Raw genomic sequence first — 17,742 nt, 5'->3', positions numbered from 1 at the left:
TGTTGAACAGGATGGTCTCAATCTCTTGACCTCGTGATCCACCCACCTAGGCCTCCCAAAGTGCTGGGATTGCAGGCGTGAGCCACTGTGCCCAGCCTCCTTTTTTTTCTTTTTTTTTTTTTTTTTTTTGAGGCAGAGTCTCGCTCTTTCTCCTAGGCTGGGAGTGCAGTGGTGCAATCTCAGCTCACTGCAACCTCCGCCTCCCTGGTTCAAGCAATTCTCCTGCCTCAGCCTCCCATGTAGCTGGAATTACAGGTGTGAGCCACCACACCTAACTAGTTTTTATATTTTTAGTAGAGAACAAGGTTTCACCATATTGGCCAGGCTGGTCTGGAACTCCTGATTTCAGATGATCTGCCCATCCTGGCCTCCCAAAATCCTGGGATTACAGGCGTGAGCCACCACACCCAGCCACATCATTTGCTTTTAAATATAAAGTTAAATCATGTAGACAAACATCAAAATTCATTTATTACCAGATATTTGCACAGTTATATTCTAAAGTTCTCAGTGGCACCTAGGCTAGAGAGTACAGTGGCACGATCTCAGCTCACTGCAACCTCTGCCTCCCAAATTCAAGTGATTCTCCTGCCTCAGCCTCCCAAGTAGCTAGGATTACAGGCACATACCACCACACCTGGCTATTTTTTTGTATTTTTAGTAGAGATGGGGTTTCACCATGTTGGCCAGGCTGGTCTTGAACTCCTGACCTGAGGCGATCCACCTGCCTCAGCCTTCCAAAGTGCTGGAATTACAGGCATGAGCCACCATTCCCAGCTGAGAATTATTATTATCCTAGAATCCCAACTTCATCTTTTATGATCAGCAGTCAGTTGGTCTGTTTCACTATTACTGCCTTTTCATTTTATTACTGAGCCAATAGAGAAATGTAATTCTATCTCGTATTTCATTCCTCTTATTTTGTATCAGGAAGTGTTATATTAATATAATGAAAGAACATGATTCTGTTATTCAAGTCTTAGTTTGTTGTTGTTGTTGTTGTTGTTGTTGTTGTTGTTGTTGTTGTTTTTAAGAAATTAACAGCTTAGGCTGCATGTGGTGACCCACACCTGTAATCCCAGCACTTTGTAATCCCAGCCAAGGTGAGTGGATCACCTGAGGTCAGGAGTTTGACCAACCTGACCAACAGGCAAAACCCTGTCTCTTCTAAAAATACAAAAATTAGGTGTGGTGGCACATGGCTGTAATCCCAGCTACTTGGGAGGCTGAGGCCAGAGAATCACTTGAACCCAGGAGGCAGAGTTTGCAATGAGCCAAGATAGTGCTACTGCACTCCAGCCTGGGCAACAGAGCCAGATCCTGTCTCAAAAACAAAAAAAAAAAAGAAATTAACAGTTTAATTAACATTTTTTTGACTTGGCTAGTCTGTTGTTATATGTATAACATGTGTGTCTAGCACTGTATCCCATGCTTATCCATCCAGTCTTTAAGTTCCTGTAGCATTCACATGCAGTTCTATAAAAGTTGTTATTTCATATGAGTGTGTGTGTGTGTGTGTGTGTGTGTGTTTTGTATTCCCAACCAACCTTTTCCCCAGCTAAATGTTAAATTTTTTGAGGTATCTTGTATAGCTTTGTAGCCCTCACAGTGCCAGCATCATTGTTGCCCATATATTAGCTGCATCAACAAAACGTTTTAATCAGCTGACTGACATAATTAAAGCTACGCTTTTGCAGTCTATAGCCAGAGTTTCCCCTACTTTTTTCTAGGATAATAGTTGCCTTCAATTATAAATAATTTTCATACAGCAGGTACTAAATCAGACTCATACCTCTTCTAAGATAGTTGACTCAATTCCCAAAGAACTCAAAGAATTCTTCATTTACAAGCAGAAAGCTATCAAACACCAGGGATAACTGGCAGTGAGTGCCAAGGATGGATGGTGAAGAGAGAAATCAGTGTTCCTAATCTCTCATAGTAAGGAATTTCTAAAGTGACTCTCTTACTCTTCCCATGTGCTTAGAAGCTAATTTAAATGAAAAGTAGAACTAAATAGTTAAATAGAACTAAATTTGATAACTTTTTGTAATGAGTTCCTGGGGTTTTTTTGGGGGGTGGGAGCAAGTAACAGTTTAAGTTGCATATGTTATACAGATTATAATTCAATTACAGATAAGCATATTTGTAAAACTTTAGGACAGCATTTCTCAAATTTGAGAACTTAAGGACCACTAAGAATGTTCATGGACCAGTTTGAGTTACACTTAATACCATTATTTTAGGTTATCAGTTACTACTGGTGCCAGGATAAGCAACACATTGCAACTCAAGGCTCTGAAATAATGCAGTGTTTAGTTATAAGTTGGGTATTCAGGTGACCTAGGAAGTGCTTTTTATATTATCTTGAAATTAAAACAAAACTTGAAAATGCTTGTATAGAACTGGGGTCTGTTGGGGGAGCTAGGGGAAGGATAACAGGGGGTGGGGAGGTTGGGGAGGATAACATGGGGAGAAATGCCAGGTTATCATTTCTGGCATATAGGTGACAGGTGGGATGGAGTCAGCAAACCATGTTGCCATGTATATACCTATGCAATAATCCTGCATGATCAGCACATATACCCCAGGATCTAAAGTACAATAAAATAAATAAATACCAAAAAAAAAAAATGCTTGTATAGAAATACTGGCCACCATGGGTCAGCAAAGCCCAGTTTAAGAAAACTAGGCTAAGATATAGCTAAATTATGTTTGGTTTTCTGCAATCAAGCTGTTTGTAAAAAGAACTTACATACATATGTTTTACGTATGGTCATGTTTTAGAGTAAAAGTATTGAAGCAAAGGATATTGTCATTATAATTATCAATTACCTACTAAAATTATGGTTCTATTGTCTCTGTTGTAACAATTTAAAGGTATTTATTTAACTAAAATTCTGTTTTTTTAAATAATTTCTGTTAGTCTTAACGCATGCCAATTTTGTATTTGTTTGATGTGCTGTTATTTTTTTCACCTTTTTCCATCATTTATAAACCCTTTCTATATATAAAGATCAAGATTTGAGAGAGAGAGAGAGAGAGTGTGTGTGTACACGCATGCGTAACGGGTCAGGGGAGCATAATATAGAGAATATTGTGAAGTTTGGCATTCTTCAGAAAAACCTATCTTCTCTCACTATAACAGAGTTCTATTGTTAAAAGAATCCCATTTACTATTATCTAGAATACTTCTTTTTAAAAATCGCCTACCTGTTATGTTGTTTCTGAAGTTCTGAGAACTGAGTACAATTACCTTTATATGGCAGGTTTTGCAGGGGAAAAGAAACAAGCTGTCCCCAAGCTGCCCGTAATAAACTCCTTATCAAAAATTGTTTTCAAGTGCCGTTTGAGTCAAGAGAAGCAAAAAGAAACAACATAAACTCCTTTAGAAATTGTAAATAAATGAGAGTCAAGATCCTTAAAAACTTCTGAACATCAGTGAGATGTCTCCTTAAAAGTTGAGTACCGGAGTGTGGTAGGGCAGACTTCCCTGTGTTAATTGTAGTTGTCAGCCTACCTATTAATTCTATTGCCTTGTTAATTCTCTCAAAGACTCTCCCTTTTGTAAGATCAGGTGAGAACGGGCTGAAATTAGTTCACTTATTAGTTAAATTTGTTCTGGGGGAAATATTATTAGTTGTTGCATATTTAAAGACTTTCCTGGCCAGGCACAGTGGCTCACGCCTGGAGTGCCAGCACTTTGGGAGGCCAGGGCAGGTGGACTGCTTGAGCCCAGGAGTTCAGGACCAACCTGGACAACACGACAAAACCCTATCCTACAAAACATTACCCAGGCATGGTGGTTCTTGCCTGTAGTCCCAGCTACCAGGAAGGCTGAGGTGGGTTGAAGTTGCATTGAGCTGTGATGGTGCCACTGCAGCCTGGTCTACAGAAAGACACTCTGTTTCTCTCTCTCTCTCTCTCTCTCTCTCTCTCTCTCTCTCTCTCTCTCTCTCTCTCTCTCTGTGTGTGTGTGTGTGTGTGTGTGCACATAAAATTAAAACTTTCCTAGCCAGGTGCAGTGACTCACACCTGTTATCCTAGCACCTGGGGAAGCCAAGACAGGAGGATCACTTGATGCCCAAAGTTCAAGACCAGCCTGGGCAACACAGAAAGACCCCAACTTTTCAAAAAAATTTAAAAATTAGCCAGGCACAATGGTGCATGACTCTAGTCCCAGCTACTCAAGAGGCTGAGGCAGGAGGATACCTTTGAGCCTGAGAGATCAAGGCTTACAGAACTGTACTCCAGCCTACATGACAGAACAAGGCTCTATCTCTAAATAAGTAAATAGACTTTCCCTTTTGTAAGATGAGGTGAAAATAGGCTGAAATTAGTTCACTTAGTTAAATCTGTTCTGGAGGAACTGTTTTTAAATTGCTGTCTTCCTATTAGATCATTCCTTTCTGACAAATGAGGAGCTTGCTGCACTCCCTGTGGTCAAAGTGCTTCCCTCTGGTAAATACACAGGTGCCAACTTAAAATCAGTCATTCGAATCTTGCGGGGTTTGCTAGATCAAGGAATTCCTTCTAAGGAGCTGGAGGTAAGTGGCTTCTGCCAATAATTCTCTCCCAAAGTGTATGCATTTAATTTGTAAGGAAAATGTATCTTTACTAGCCTAAGATTAGAAGAAATTTTGAAAATTTTCCAACTCTAAAAGCACCGTCTTATCATATCTAGCAGAAAATTAATTTTTCTGATTAGGATCCTTATAATAGTGATTTAAAGAGATCACATTAACTACTTGGAACTTGATACATTTCCCTGAAGATTATCCTTCTTCTTCATATGTAAGGTAAAAACTTTTTCTTTTAAAAGCCAGGTGTAAATTTCAACCATCCACTAAACGTTATAACTAGTTCACTGTAGACATGTTTCATCATTAACAGTAGGTTCTAATTTAAAACAGCTCCAAGAATGTGTGTCCTAGTTCAAAGCAGCAATGGCTCAGAGCCCTAGCTCCTGTGGTCTCATAGCACCATCCATATTTACCACTAGAAAAGGGAGTGGTTTTGAGGTTGACCTTGCCCCTCTCCCTCAAACCATTTGCTTATTTGCCTGCTTCCTGAGGTTTGTAGCCACTAAAAGGAGTTAACTTTAATAAGAGCTTCTGCTATGTGCTTTTTGCTTTGTGTGTATTCATCAAAATATCAATTCCATTATAGATTGTGAAACTAAGCCTCACGGTAATTAAGGTATACTCTTCCTCTCCTCAGATTGCCATTTTATGGAATGACATCTTCCTTTTTAAATATTACCATCAGAAAACTTCCATCACAACCCTTCTAAAGTAGTGTTTATAAGGATTTCTCTACCACAGTAGCTTCTTGATTTCTTCAAGATATATGCTACAGTATTTGTTTACTTCTTTATTGTCTTTCTCCCAGTAAACTGTAAAGGCCAGGAGAGCCAAAATCTTATCTTCTGGCTCATTACTGTATTCCCATCACTTACTACATTACAGTACCTTGCATATAATGGGCATTCAGTAAGTATTTTTTGAATGAGTAAATGAATGAAAAGTGATAAAGAGTTGACTTTAGAACATAGAACTATCTGACCACAGCAACACTACCACATGGAATATCCTATAACCCTCACAGACAATACTGTCAATAAATTGTGCTCTAGCTCATCACTTTATGACAGAGTTGTTTTTTTAATTGTATTTTTTTCTAAAATATAATTATAGACACAGAAATATAATATAATAAAATAGAAGTTAAAAATTAAGACACAAAATGCTGTCTCATAAAGTTGACTGCAACATTTTCAATTAAAGATACTTGTAACAATATATTTCAATGCTGACTTAACAAATCACTGTTGACTTTAGGCTTATTTACAACCTCTGTATTTCTTAACACTCAGAATCAGGCCTGATCAACCAATTTTGCACCCTACACATTTAAAGTGTTTGCAATTATTACTGAATTACTGCTTATCTCAACAAACTTATTTCCATTTTTTACTTACAGAATCTTCAAGAATTAAAACCTTTGGATCAGTGTCTAATTGGGCAAACTAAGGAAAACAGAAGAAAGAACAGATATAAAAATATACTTCCCTGTAAGTTCCAGTTTGGCTTTAGACTTAATATGTAATTAGTATAATTTGAATGAATTAAAACTTTTTGCATTTAACCTACCTATTCCTCACATAACCATGTGTATACACATACATTCAGAGATTTATATCAGTAACAAATATACTGAAATATTCCATGTGAATTCCCTTTTAAATTATTTATGTATTCTGAATATCAGTTAGAGGAACCTGAAATATTTGTTAGGATATTCCTGAATTTTTACTAGTATATAATATTAGCCATTAGTCAATGAAGCCAAATCATTAATTTTAAAATCTTTTTAAAAATAGGAACTGGCTTCTGGATGAGCATTTTCTTGGTTAGATTCATTTGTCACAGCCACCATCAATTTATTCCACTTATTTTTAGTTTAGAAAAATATCTATAGTAATGAATAGCTGTGTACATGTATATGACTACAGTGGTACCACCAGCCTATATTAGACTTTGAATCATTTCAGATACTGGAAGGGAATAAAAGCAATCATTTTGGCCTGGTGCAGTGGCTCATGCCTGTAATCCCAGCACTTTGAGAGGCCAATGCAGGCAGATCACTTGAGATCAGGAGTTCAAGACTAGGCCGGCTGACATGGTGAAACTCCATCTCTACTAAAAAATACAAAAATTAGCCAGGAGTGGTGGCTCATGCTTATAATCCCAGCTACTTGAGAGACTGAATCAGGAGAATCGCTTGAACCCAGGAGGTGGAGGTTGCAACGAGCTGAGATCATTCCACTGCACTCCAGCCTGGGCGACAGAGGGAAATTCCATCTCAAAAAAAAAAAAAAGCAATACTATTTACCCATGAAAAAAATCACACTGTGATTTTTTTAAATTACGTATTGAATATATGTGCCAAAATACTTACCTCTAGCAGCTTCTTATAATTACCAGCCATATGTATATATATTAGCACTTTAGATTATAACATAAGACACACTGACCCTATCTTTACCAAGAAACCATAAATCTAAAGATAAATAATAAAATCAATAGTGACAAGTCACGTGATAAATAATAATGCAATTGTATTTTTCTAATACAGATAGAAAATACAAATTCATTTTGGAAAGCTTCCTATAAGAAATGAAATTTAAACATTTTAAAAGTAGTTCAGATCATTGTTTGGCATAAAGTATATGGGAGTTATTTGAGACAGCAAAATGGCCAGAGTCAGAATAGGGCAAACCATAAATCCAAAACTAATGAGTGGATTTGTTTCCACAAAACAAATGACCAGTATGGATTAAGAGATAGAAATCAAGTGAGAAAGGGAAATTGGTAGGGGGATTTTGAAACCTATCATTAAAAGGTTTTAGTTTGGTAATCACAGTAATTACCAGTTAAATTTATAGATATTTGAAACAGAAATAACTTCTAAGGTATGTAATATATATAAATTTATTCTCTTAGTTAAATCTTTTTTTTTTTTTTCTTTTTTTTTTGAGACGGAGTTTCACTCTTGTTACCCAGGCTGGAGTGCAATGGCGTGATCTCAGCTCACCGCAACCTCCGCCTCCTGGGTTCAGGCAATTCTCCTGCCTTAGCCTCCTGAGTAGCTGGGATTACAGGCACGCACCAGCATGCCCAGCTAATTTTTGTATTTTTAGTAGAGACGGGCTTTCACCATGTCGACCAGGATGGTCTCGATCTCTTGACCTCGTGATCCACCCACCTCAGCCTCCCAAAGTGCTGGGATTACAGGCTTGAGCCACTGCACCTGGCCATCTTTGTTAAATCTTAAGACAGTATAACCTCAGTGAATGATAGCTTATACATACTTTTCAATGGGGCAGCCTGGTTTAAAAAATTACATTTTGACTATATGAAATTATAATAAAACAAAGATAAGGGCCTTTATGCCTGGAGAATAAAGTGAGCTGTTCTTTATTATGTTAATGTATTGTTTTGACTGCTTATTAAAGGAATATATAATTTTATTAGGCGAGTGAGAGTTAATTATGCCAGTAACATCTGTAATATTTATTTTAATAGTGTTATTGTAATACTAAATTTTGTACTATATTGTAAGACTAATCTTTGTTCTATGAAAAATTTTTTTGGCATTGCATCTTAGTGCTATTATTATTATTGTCATCATCATTAAAATAATGATGGAGAAGTATCCATTGTTTTTCTTTGTTTCCCTAGTTACTTATTAGGCAATTTTAAATGTATTTATTAACTTACTAATTTTAATTTCAACTAAATCTATGTAAATGATACCAAATTTTGTATGTCAGAAACTCACTAAACTGACATCTTAGATATGTTTGTAAGATGAGCAAAACAATAAATATGAAATAATGTGTGCTACAATTCGAAAATATACTTCTATTAAAATATGTTGGTGATTTCATCTATGACAGAATTTCTCATGATCTCTGACTCATGAAATTTCTAAGACTCTTGTTTAAAATACATGATTTGGATGGCTTTGTTTTGTGGTGGAAAATTCACAGATGATGCTACAAGAGTGCCTCTTGGAGATGAAGGTGGCTATATCAATGCCAGCTTCGTTAAGATACCAGTAGGGAAAGAAGAGTTCTTTTACATTGCCTGCCAAGGACCACTACCTACAACTGTTGGAGACTTCTGGCAGATGATTTGGGAACAAAAATCCACAGTAATAGCTATGATGACTCAAGAAGTAGAAGGAGAAAAAATCAAATGCCAGCGCTATTGGCCCAACATCCTAGGCAAAACAACAATGGTCAGCAACAGACTTCGACTGGCTCTTGTGAGAATGCAGCAGCTGAAGGGTTTTGTGGTGAGGGCGATGACTCTTGAAGATATTCAGGTAAGTGAATTAAATCTTTCCATTTTTCAGGGTGTATCTCCTAGTTGTAATCCAAGCCTGGACTCTTTCCATGATTGCACCAGTGTTCTTTTCTAGATAAAAGACAGTGGTTCCCATGCAGTGGAAGTAATGCTAGCTATTTTTTTCTTTATCGTGTAAGTTTAAATGTGACCTTCTTCACGACTTCTGCCAGTTTCCTCCATTATGTGCTGTACTAAAATGAAAATGCAGAACTTTTAATGTGATTATCATCCTTGGTGATAGCGCAAAATGGCTCAGAAGTTACATGCTGGAAACTTGTGTTTTTATGGTCAAAACTCCAAGTAGAGGCCGGGCGCGGTGACTCAAGCCTGTAATCCCAGCACTTTGGGAGGCCGAGGCGGGTGGATCACGAGGTCAACAGATCGAGACCATCTTGGTCAACATGGTGAAACCCCGTCTCTACTAAAATTACAAAAAATTAGCTGGGCACGGTGGTGCGTGCCTGTAATCCCAGCTGCTCGGGAGGCTGAGGCAGGAGAATTGCCTGAACCCAGGAGGCGGAGGTACCGGTGAGCCAAGATCGCGCCATTGCACTCCAGCCTGGGTAACAAGAGCGAAACTCGGTCTCAAAAAAAAAAAAAAAAAAAAAAACTCCAAGTAGACTCATTAAAACTATTTTTAAAAATCTATAAGTAGAAAATATTTCCTCATAAAGGCAACTTAACATATTTAGGAATACATGGATAATTTTAGCATAAACTTGTTATTCTGATCACTCATACTGCAGTTACCTAACCACTAAATCAATATAGTTTGAATTGGATAAGTGGGCATACTTCAAGTAAAGCTGCTACTATTTCCTCACTCTGTGTTCTCTTTCACCTTACTACACCCCTGTGTGCAGTATCCTAGCTAGGTGTGAGTAATGTTTCCAATAGAGATTTAGCTTTCTTAAAGAAATAGTGATTTTACTTTTATAGAAACAAAGCATATCAATTGAATTCTATTGATATCATGTAGATGTAGCCTGAGAATTTCTTTTATAATTTTTTTATTCATGATTTTTTATTGATCTATGCTAGCTTACCTATTACTTAGGCTAGCACAGTTGTTCAATATTCTTTAAGTGACTTATCCAGTTAATCCACACATTTTTGTAGAACTCAACCCCTTTATGGGCCCTGGAGATTTGGCAGTCAACAACACAGAAAAAAAATTTCTAACCTCATGGAGCTTACATTCTGAAGAGGACATAGTATTGATAGTGCTGTGGAAAAAAATAAAACAGAGAAGGACAATTGGTTAGGGGAGTGTGAGAAATATGTCGTAATTTTCAATAGGGAGTCGGGGAAGGCGTGAGAAAATGGCATTTGGGGAAAATGGGAAGGAGTTGAGTGAGAGTTGGAGGGAATATCCGAGGAGAAAACCATTCCAGTCAGAAGGAGCAAGTACAAAAATCCTGAGACCAAACTGGCACATTGTATTTTAAAAACCACAGAGAATCATTTGGCTTGAGTAAAGTGGCCATGGGGAAAAGAGGAGGAGGTGAGGTCTAAGAGGAAATAGAGCCAGATTATGTAGGGTTGCAGTGAGTCTGACTTTATCTGAGGTGCATTTGGAACGGGGTAACCAAAAAAGGTTGTTATCCATATCAAAATGTAATTTGTTTTTAGGGTTTCCAAAAAGTAGTTTTCATCAATATTTAAAATGTGGATCTGGCAACCTTCTTCATAGAGGCCTTCCATGTTTTTCTTAGTGGAGTCATTTAGTTTCTTCCACTTTTCCTTTGGTCTGATTCTATAGACAAGCCAAAATTTGAAAGCACAAAATAATGTAAGAATTATTATGGCTGGGTGCAGTGGCTCATGCCTATAATCCCAACACTTTGGGAGGCCGAAGTGGGTGAATCACTGGAGGTCAGGAGCTTGAGAGCAGCCTGGCTAACATGACAGAACCCCATCTCTACTAAAATGTAAAAATTAACTGGGTGTGGCTGTATGTGTCTGCAATCCCACTACTCTGGAGGCTGAGGCAGAAGAATTGCTTGAACCTGGGAGGCAGAGATTGTAGTATGCTGAAATTGTGCCACTGCACTCCAGCCTGGGAGACACAACAAGACCCCATCTCAAAAAATAAAAGTTGTATGTGAAAATATAACATGTCATGATCCACTTATTCTGTTGTACAATTTCAGACCAGAGAGATGCGCCATATTTCTCATCTGAATTTCACTGCCTGGCCAGACCATGATACACCTTCTCAACCAGATGATCTGCTTACTTTTATCTCCTACATGAGACACATCCACAAATCAGGCCCTATCATCACGCACTGCAGTGCTGGCATTGGACGTTCAGGGACCCTGATTTGCATAGATGTGGTTCTGGGATTAATCAGTCAGGATCTTGATGTGAGTACAGGATACAGGCTGAGTAAGCATTTGGCCAGAAATAATGATGGAGTCTAATTTTTGATAATGTGTTGTGATCTTGAAATTTTTTTAACTTATGAATTCATATGACTGCTTTTATTTTCTAATTTTATACAAAATTATATTTTTGTGAACATTGGTATTCAAAACTACATAGGCCATGATCAACAAAAAATAATACTTCTATTTTATACTTGTTTTACTGGTTTATTTTTCTTTAACTGTGTGCTCAGAGGCATTTTATGCAGTATTTCATTTTACCCCTTATAGCCTTTAGGCTTGTGTAAGATAGTATTGTTATCACACTTTAAAGATAGAAATATTGAAGCACAAAAGAAAGTATTTTTTGAAATGGAAAAGCTTGTATTTTTGTGTTATTGTTGTCTATGGGTAAAAAATGTATATTTTATTATACAAATTAATGCTAAATAGTCTCTCTGTAAACAACTATGTTAAAAATTATTATTATAAAAGTATAATCTTACTTTTGAACTCAGTATAAACCTTACTTAAAATGCTAGAATATTTTACCATAGATAAAGTATAATTAAAATCAGTCTCTTAAAGAATTTTAGTTAAAAGCACTTTACACAGTAGCTATTTAAGTAGGATGAAACCAAATAGTCTTTTTCTCCCTTGTTTCTAACTGCTCAATGTCAGCTGAAGTCAAGAGATGTTTTTTAGTTTGGAAATCTCTTGATCTGAAGAGCAATGAAGGAAAAATAATTTACCTCCTTTAATTGTAGTATTAGAAATTAGTCACATTTCAGAGGGAAAAGAATTTGTTTTCTTTGGGGGATTTTCAAATAGATTAACATTCCCTAATTCTTAGAAAGATAAAAAATAAGAATGCCAAGTGATGACAAAGTCCATTCACCAAGTCATTTTGTCCAGGAGAGTTTCCCTGAGACTACTAGAAGGTAAGGAAGAGTGGGATACAGAATTTTACGTAAGCCACCCTCTGTGATCTTTCTGAGATTCAAATTCTGTTACCCTTTTATTCTCACGCACCTGTGGTTTCCTCTGACAGTTTGACATCTCTGATTTGGTGCGCTGCATGAGACTACAAAGACATGGAATGGTTCAGACGGAGGTGAGTCATGGCCGGGTCTCCTAATGAGGATTTTTGTAAACATTCTAATATTTTTAAAGTTCTATTAAACCATTTTTCTTTTTTGAGGCTTCCCATGTTTGAGCATAAAACCAAACATTTACTGCAGTGAGAGGCATTTTTTTTAAAGCATGAATACTAATTCAGAAAAAAATTAAGATACTTGCAAGCTTTTTAAAATGTTGACTTTTAACTTAAAAATGCAGTATCTGGCCGGGCGCGGTGGCTCAAGCCTGTAATCCCAGCACTTTGGGAGGCCGAGGCGGCTGGATCACGAGGTCGAGAGATCGAGACCATCCTGGTCAACTTGGTGAAACCCCGTCTCTACTAAAAATACAAAAAATTAGCTGGGCACGGTGGCGCATGCCTGTTATCCCCGCTACTCAGGAGGCTGAGACAGGAGAATTGCCTGAACCCAAGAGGCGGAGGTTGCGGTGAGCCGAGATCGCGCCATTGCACCCCAGCCTGGGTAACAAGAGCGAAACTCCGTCTCAAAAAAAAAAAAAAAGACATTCTGTAGGGAGTGTGAATATGTGGGTTCATTTATCTTCTCTTGATGATTTTCATTTCTCTTACCTGAAAGGAAATCATGACTTATATCACCCACTGACAAAATTGTGTTCTTTGAAGGGTGTACCTTTAGAGTGTCGGTCTTCATCGAAGAGTTCCACAATCCTTTTTGTTCATAATGGGAGAGTGGGGGATGTAGAAGCTGTTTTCAAATATCCATAAATTAATTCCATCTTAAAAATTATGGAAATTTGTTATCTTTAAAAATTAGCATTTGCCTACTTTCCTTTCATAATCCTTTTTAATTCAAATTGTCTCCTAAATATTAAGCTGATTTACAATCACACTTTTTAGGTAAGGAAAACATTTTGATTGGTATAAGCAGCCCTTTACACCTAGGAATTCATTCATTCATTTGTTCATTCAACAGCTATTTATTTGAGTGCTTACTATGGATTAGGAAGTCTTCTAGGTGTGTGGAGCACATCAGTGAATAAAACAAAGATCCTTGATAGAATAACAAAGGTATTCTAGTGGAATAGTGATAAGGATGGAAATAATAAACATATTAAATATGTAAATTATATAGGATCTCTGAAAGTGATAAGTGCTTTAGAAAAAAATGAAATAGGTAAAGGGAATCATGGCAGATTGGGGTTACAATTTTAAACAGGGTGGTACCATTGACAAAGTAACACTTAAGCAAAGATTTGAAGGTAAAGGAGAGGGTCATCTAGATCTCTGGAGACAAGAGCCTTTCAGGCAGAGGGACTACCTGTGTAGAAGTCCAAGGGTCTTGTGTATTCAGGTATGATGACAGCCAATGTGGCAGGCAGGACATGGGGGAAGGAACAGAAAAGAAGGAGATGATGTTAGAAAGGGGGTGACATGGGCCAGGACCTGGGCGTTCCTCTGAGTGAAAAGGGAGCCATCACAGGATTGTAGCATGGAGTGGCAGTGAAGTGACTCACATTTTAAAGGACTACTTGCCTGTTGTGTTAGAATGACACCCAGTCTGGGGAGGAAGATGCAGGATTATAAGCAAGGAGATCATTAGGTGGCACTCAGGAGTGGCTACCGCTGGAGTGCTAAGTGTGGACAGAGTGAAAGAGGACATGATGTGAAGTGGATTTGCTAATGAGTTGTATGCAGTGTCAGAGAAAAAGAGTCAAGGATAAATTAATGGAAAAGTTAAAATACAGATAAGTGAAAAAGAAACTTAAAAGACCACTTGTATTCCTACTCTCAAAGAGCTGTTCATGTTTTTAGGAAATGTTCTTATATTCTTTCTCCTAAACACATGTGCACACTCCTTCATGCTCAAACATACATACATGCAGCTGTTTTAAATGAGATTCAACTGTGATTGTTGTTTTATTATTTTTTATTTAATATATTGTGAATTTGGGGGCCGGGCACGGTGGCTCAAGCCTGTAATCCCAGCACTTTGGGAGGCCGAAGCGGGTGGATCACGAGGTTAAGAGATTGAGACCATCCTGGTCAAAATGGTGAAACCCCGTCTCTACTAAAAATACAAAAAATTAGCTGGGCATGGTGGTACATGCCTGTAATCCCAGCTACTCAGGAGGCTGAGGCAGGAGAATTGCCTGAACCCAGGAGGCAGAGGTTGCAGTGAGCCGAGATCGCACCATTGGACTCCAGCCTGGGTAACAAAAGCGAAACTCCGTCTCAAAAAAAAAAAAAATTATATATATATATATATATATATATATATAGTGAATTTTTTATTTTCAGATGCAGTTCCTTGACAAATAACAAAAAAAAGTCAGATGCACCATCAATTTAATAGAAAATAATTTCATCAAAGGAGTTCGTTTTCAAAGAACTTTGATTTTCATGCTTTTGTTCCAAAATACTTAAAGACTTTTTTTTTTTTTTGAGATGGAGTCTTACTTTGTCACCCAGGCTAGAGTGCAGTCCGTGATCTCAGTTCACTGCAACCTCTGCCTCCCTGATTCTCCTGCCTCAGCCTCCTGAGTAGCTGGGATCACAAGTGCCTGCCACCATGTCCAGCTCACCCTGTATTTTTAGTAGAGATGACATTTCACCATGTTGGCTGGGCTGGTCTTGAACTCCTGACCTCAAGTGATCCACCTGCTTCAGCTTTCCAAAGTGGTGGAATTACAGGCATGAGTCACCATACCTGGCAAGGCAATTATTTTGAATAGCTTCTTAGCTATTAAATTTTTGACATTTTAAAACATCAAAATGAGCTCAGTAAATCCAGAAGAAATTATATAGGAAGGTTATTTTTCCACTAAGTATAATCAAAGCACAAAAAATATTTTAGTGGCCCACCAATCAGAGACAACTTCAGTTAGCACTCTGGGATAGTTCTACCCCCATCCCACAGGCTTTTTCTCTCCTCTTTTTGTCAATCTGGTTTCTATTTTTTATAATTTTTGTAATATCACACAGTTCTACACCCGGCTTCTTACATTCAACATTCTAACAAAATTTTTTCATATTTTCAAAACTCCTCAAACATTACTTCTGATAGTGGTATAGCTATTTATATATAATATTTACATTATACATCTAAAGTCTTCTATCTCTTTTTTTTTTTTTTTTTTTTTGGCCATAGGATCAATATATTTTCTGCTATCAAGTCATCCTTTATGTTCTGACGCGTCTTCAAGCAGAAGAAGAGCAAAAACAGCAGCCTCAGCTTCTGAAGTGACATGAAAAGAACCTCTGTCTGGATGCATTTCCATTTCTCTCCTTAACCTCCAACAGACTCCTGCTCTCTATCCAAAATAAAGAGCACAGAGCAGCAAGTTCATACAACATGCATATTCTCCTCTATCTTAGAGGGGTATTCTTCATGACAATAAATACTATTGAAATGCTGTATTTTTACAGCTACTTTAACCTATGATAATTATTTAAACTTTATAACACTAAAAATGCAGATCGTAGGGATGATGAAAGGCAGCATTTGATGATAGCAGACATTGTTACAAAAACATGCTGAGTCTATTTTTAATGTACCAATTTGTTTATAGCAAAAATGTTTTCCAATATTTTAATAAAGTAGTTATTTTATAGGGGATACTTGAAACCAGTATTTAAGCTTTAAATGACAGTAATATTGGCATAGAAAAAAGGTAGCAAATGTTTACTGTATCACTTTCTAATGTTTACTATATAGAATTTCCTGTAATATATTTATATACTTTTTCATGAAAATGGAGTTATCAGTTACCTGTTGTTACTGCATCGTCTGTTTGTAATGCATTATCTCACTTTGTAAATAAAAACACACCTTAAAACATGAACAAGCCAAAACTGTGTGCAGACGAATTAGGCATTTTCAATGTGTTATTTTTCAACAACACGTAAGCCCCTGGGAAGACAAGGACCTCTAGACACCACTTCCCATCTCCCTAGTTGCCCCAGTCTTAACAGCCATGGAGAGTGGAGGTGTTGTCAGAAATCCTGACAGATCTTCACTGAGTACTGATGTGGGGGTCACGTATTGGCCTAAGAGTAGCTCAGAAATTCAGTCTTTCTTTCTTCTACCTCTTTGTGAATGGTGCCCACTTACTGAGCCCAGCTGATATATAAATCAGAATATTTTCAAGTCCCAGCCACAGTACTCAACTGACCAAGGGATAATCAAAGAAAACAGTATCATACTACCTGAGGGTTTATATTTGGTTCTGCCAAACAGGAAAAAAAAGATTGATTTCAAAGCTGCTTTAACTTAGTAGTTCTCTGGTTCTCGGTACTAAATTCATTTCACTAAATTCTGACAGGATTTCTCCATTCAGCCATGACACTAACTGAGTGGAAGTTCTGGACTGTGAGTTGTCCAGGTTCTTGGCATGTTGAACAAATAATTGAACAAAATGCTCAGACAAAGCAATGGAACACAAAAGCATAGATTTTTTTGAAGTGAAAGTATACTCCACAAAGTGGAAGTGGGCTTGAGCAAGCAAGTAGCTCAAGAGCCCTGATTATAATGTTCCTGAGGTTTTTATTGAATTACAAGAGCATGATAACACCCCTAAGTACCCTTTAGAGGCCTCTGATAGGTTATAACCTACACAAATAAAGACGTTTTCCCAGGACCAATCAGAGGCATCCTGCCTGTGATGTATAAAGCAAATGAAGGTTTCAGAATGGACCAATTACAGATATACCCATTGGTGACACAGGGGAGGAAAGGTTCAGCGAGGGGTGGGCATTTGGCCCCTAATTACTTGATCCTGGAAAGGTGGGGTTTTCCTTTTAGTCCAATTCCAAGAAGGCCTTGGGCTTCCTGTCTCTAGATCCTGTTCTCCTGCCTCAACACCATTCCAGGACCCAGAAAATTGGCTCATCCTTGTAAGAATGCATCAGTTCTGAGCTAGTTGACTTGAATTTTTTTTTTTTTTACCAGTCTCCGTAGAGACTGTCAAAAATTGTCATTGCCAACTGTATAGCAAGTCATCACGGCGGGGTTTTGGGAAAAGTTTTCAATTAGTAATAATCGCGCCTCAGATAAACCTCATTGGCTGTACTGCCACTGAGCAAAGCTGAATTTCTAATCTTAAGTGCAGTAATTTGCTGGGACTTTTCCTGAGAATCTGGGGCTATTTGAAGGCAGAAGACAGTATCAATAAATATATAAAGCTCCACAGTAAATATATAAAGCTCTGCCAGATAACAGGTTTGGGTCCTACCTCAGAATTGGCTCTGAATATGGCAAGAGAAGTTTTACCACCACCATTCCCACTTCAGAGTTTTATAGATTGGGTTGTAACTGAAGATTTCATTTGAAAAAGAGGTTTCTATTGCTTTAAATGGCATTTGG

The 17,742-nt window shown here is 37.6% G+C and overlaps 1 protein-coding gene and 1 non-coding gene across 19 annotated transcripts in view; one reads left to right on the top strand and one right to left on the bottom strand.

Annotated features, from left to right (window-relative positions):
• Positions 1-16,222, top strand: part of PTPN13 (protein tyrosine phosphatase non-receptor type 13) — a 215,805-nt gene extending 199,583 nt beyond the window's left edge. For all 18 annotated transcript variants that reach the window (XM_078366891.1, XM_035294556.3, XM_035294558.3 and 15 more), the window contains 6 exons: positions 4,396-4,544; positions 5,980-6,070; positions 8,552-8,889; positions 11,066-11,281; positions 12,333-12,395; positions 15,529-16,222. In XM_078366891.1, the coding sequence (XP_078223017.1) occupies positions 4,396-4,544; positions 5,980-6,070; positions 8,552-8,889; positions 11,066-11,281; positions 12,333-12,395; positions 15,529-15,624 (953 nt within the window). In that variant the 3' untranslated portion in view covers positions 15,625-16,222. The remainder of the gene's footprint in view (positions 1-4,395; positions 4,545-5,979; positions 6,071-8,551; positions 8,890-11,065; positions 11,282-12,332; positions 12,396-15,528) is intronic.
• Positions 16,223-17,328: 1,106 nt separating this feature from the next.
• LOC118152449 (U4 spliceosomal RNA) lies at positions 17,329-17,466 on the bottom strand. The gene has a single exon (XR_004741213.2). It is a non-coding gene; the product is annotated as a U4 spliceosomal RNA (small nuclear RNA).
• Between the last annotated feature and the right edge of the window lie 276 nt (positions 17,467-17,742).

The sequence above is a fragment of the Callithrix jacchus genome, chromosome 3, assembly GCF_049354715.1.
Source record: "Callithrix jacchus isolate 240 chromosome 3, calJac240_pri, whole genome shotgun sequence".
NCBI classification, from domain to species: domain Eukaryota; kingdom Metazoa; phylum Chordata; class Mammalia; order Primates; family Cebidae; genus Callithrix; species Callithrix jacchus.
Note: the sequence above shows the minus strand (reverse complement) of the source record. Positions and strands in the feature narration are given on the sequence as shown.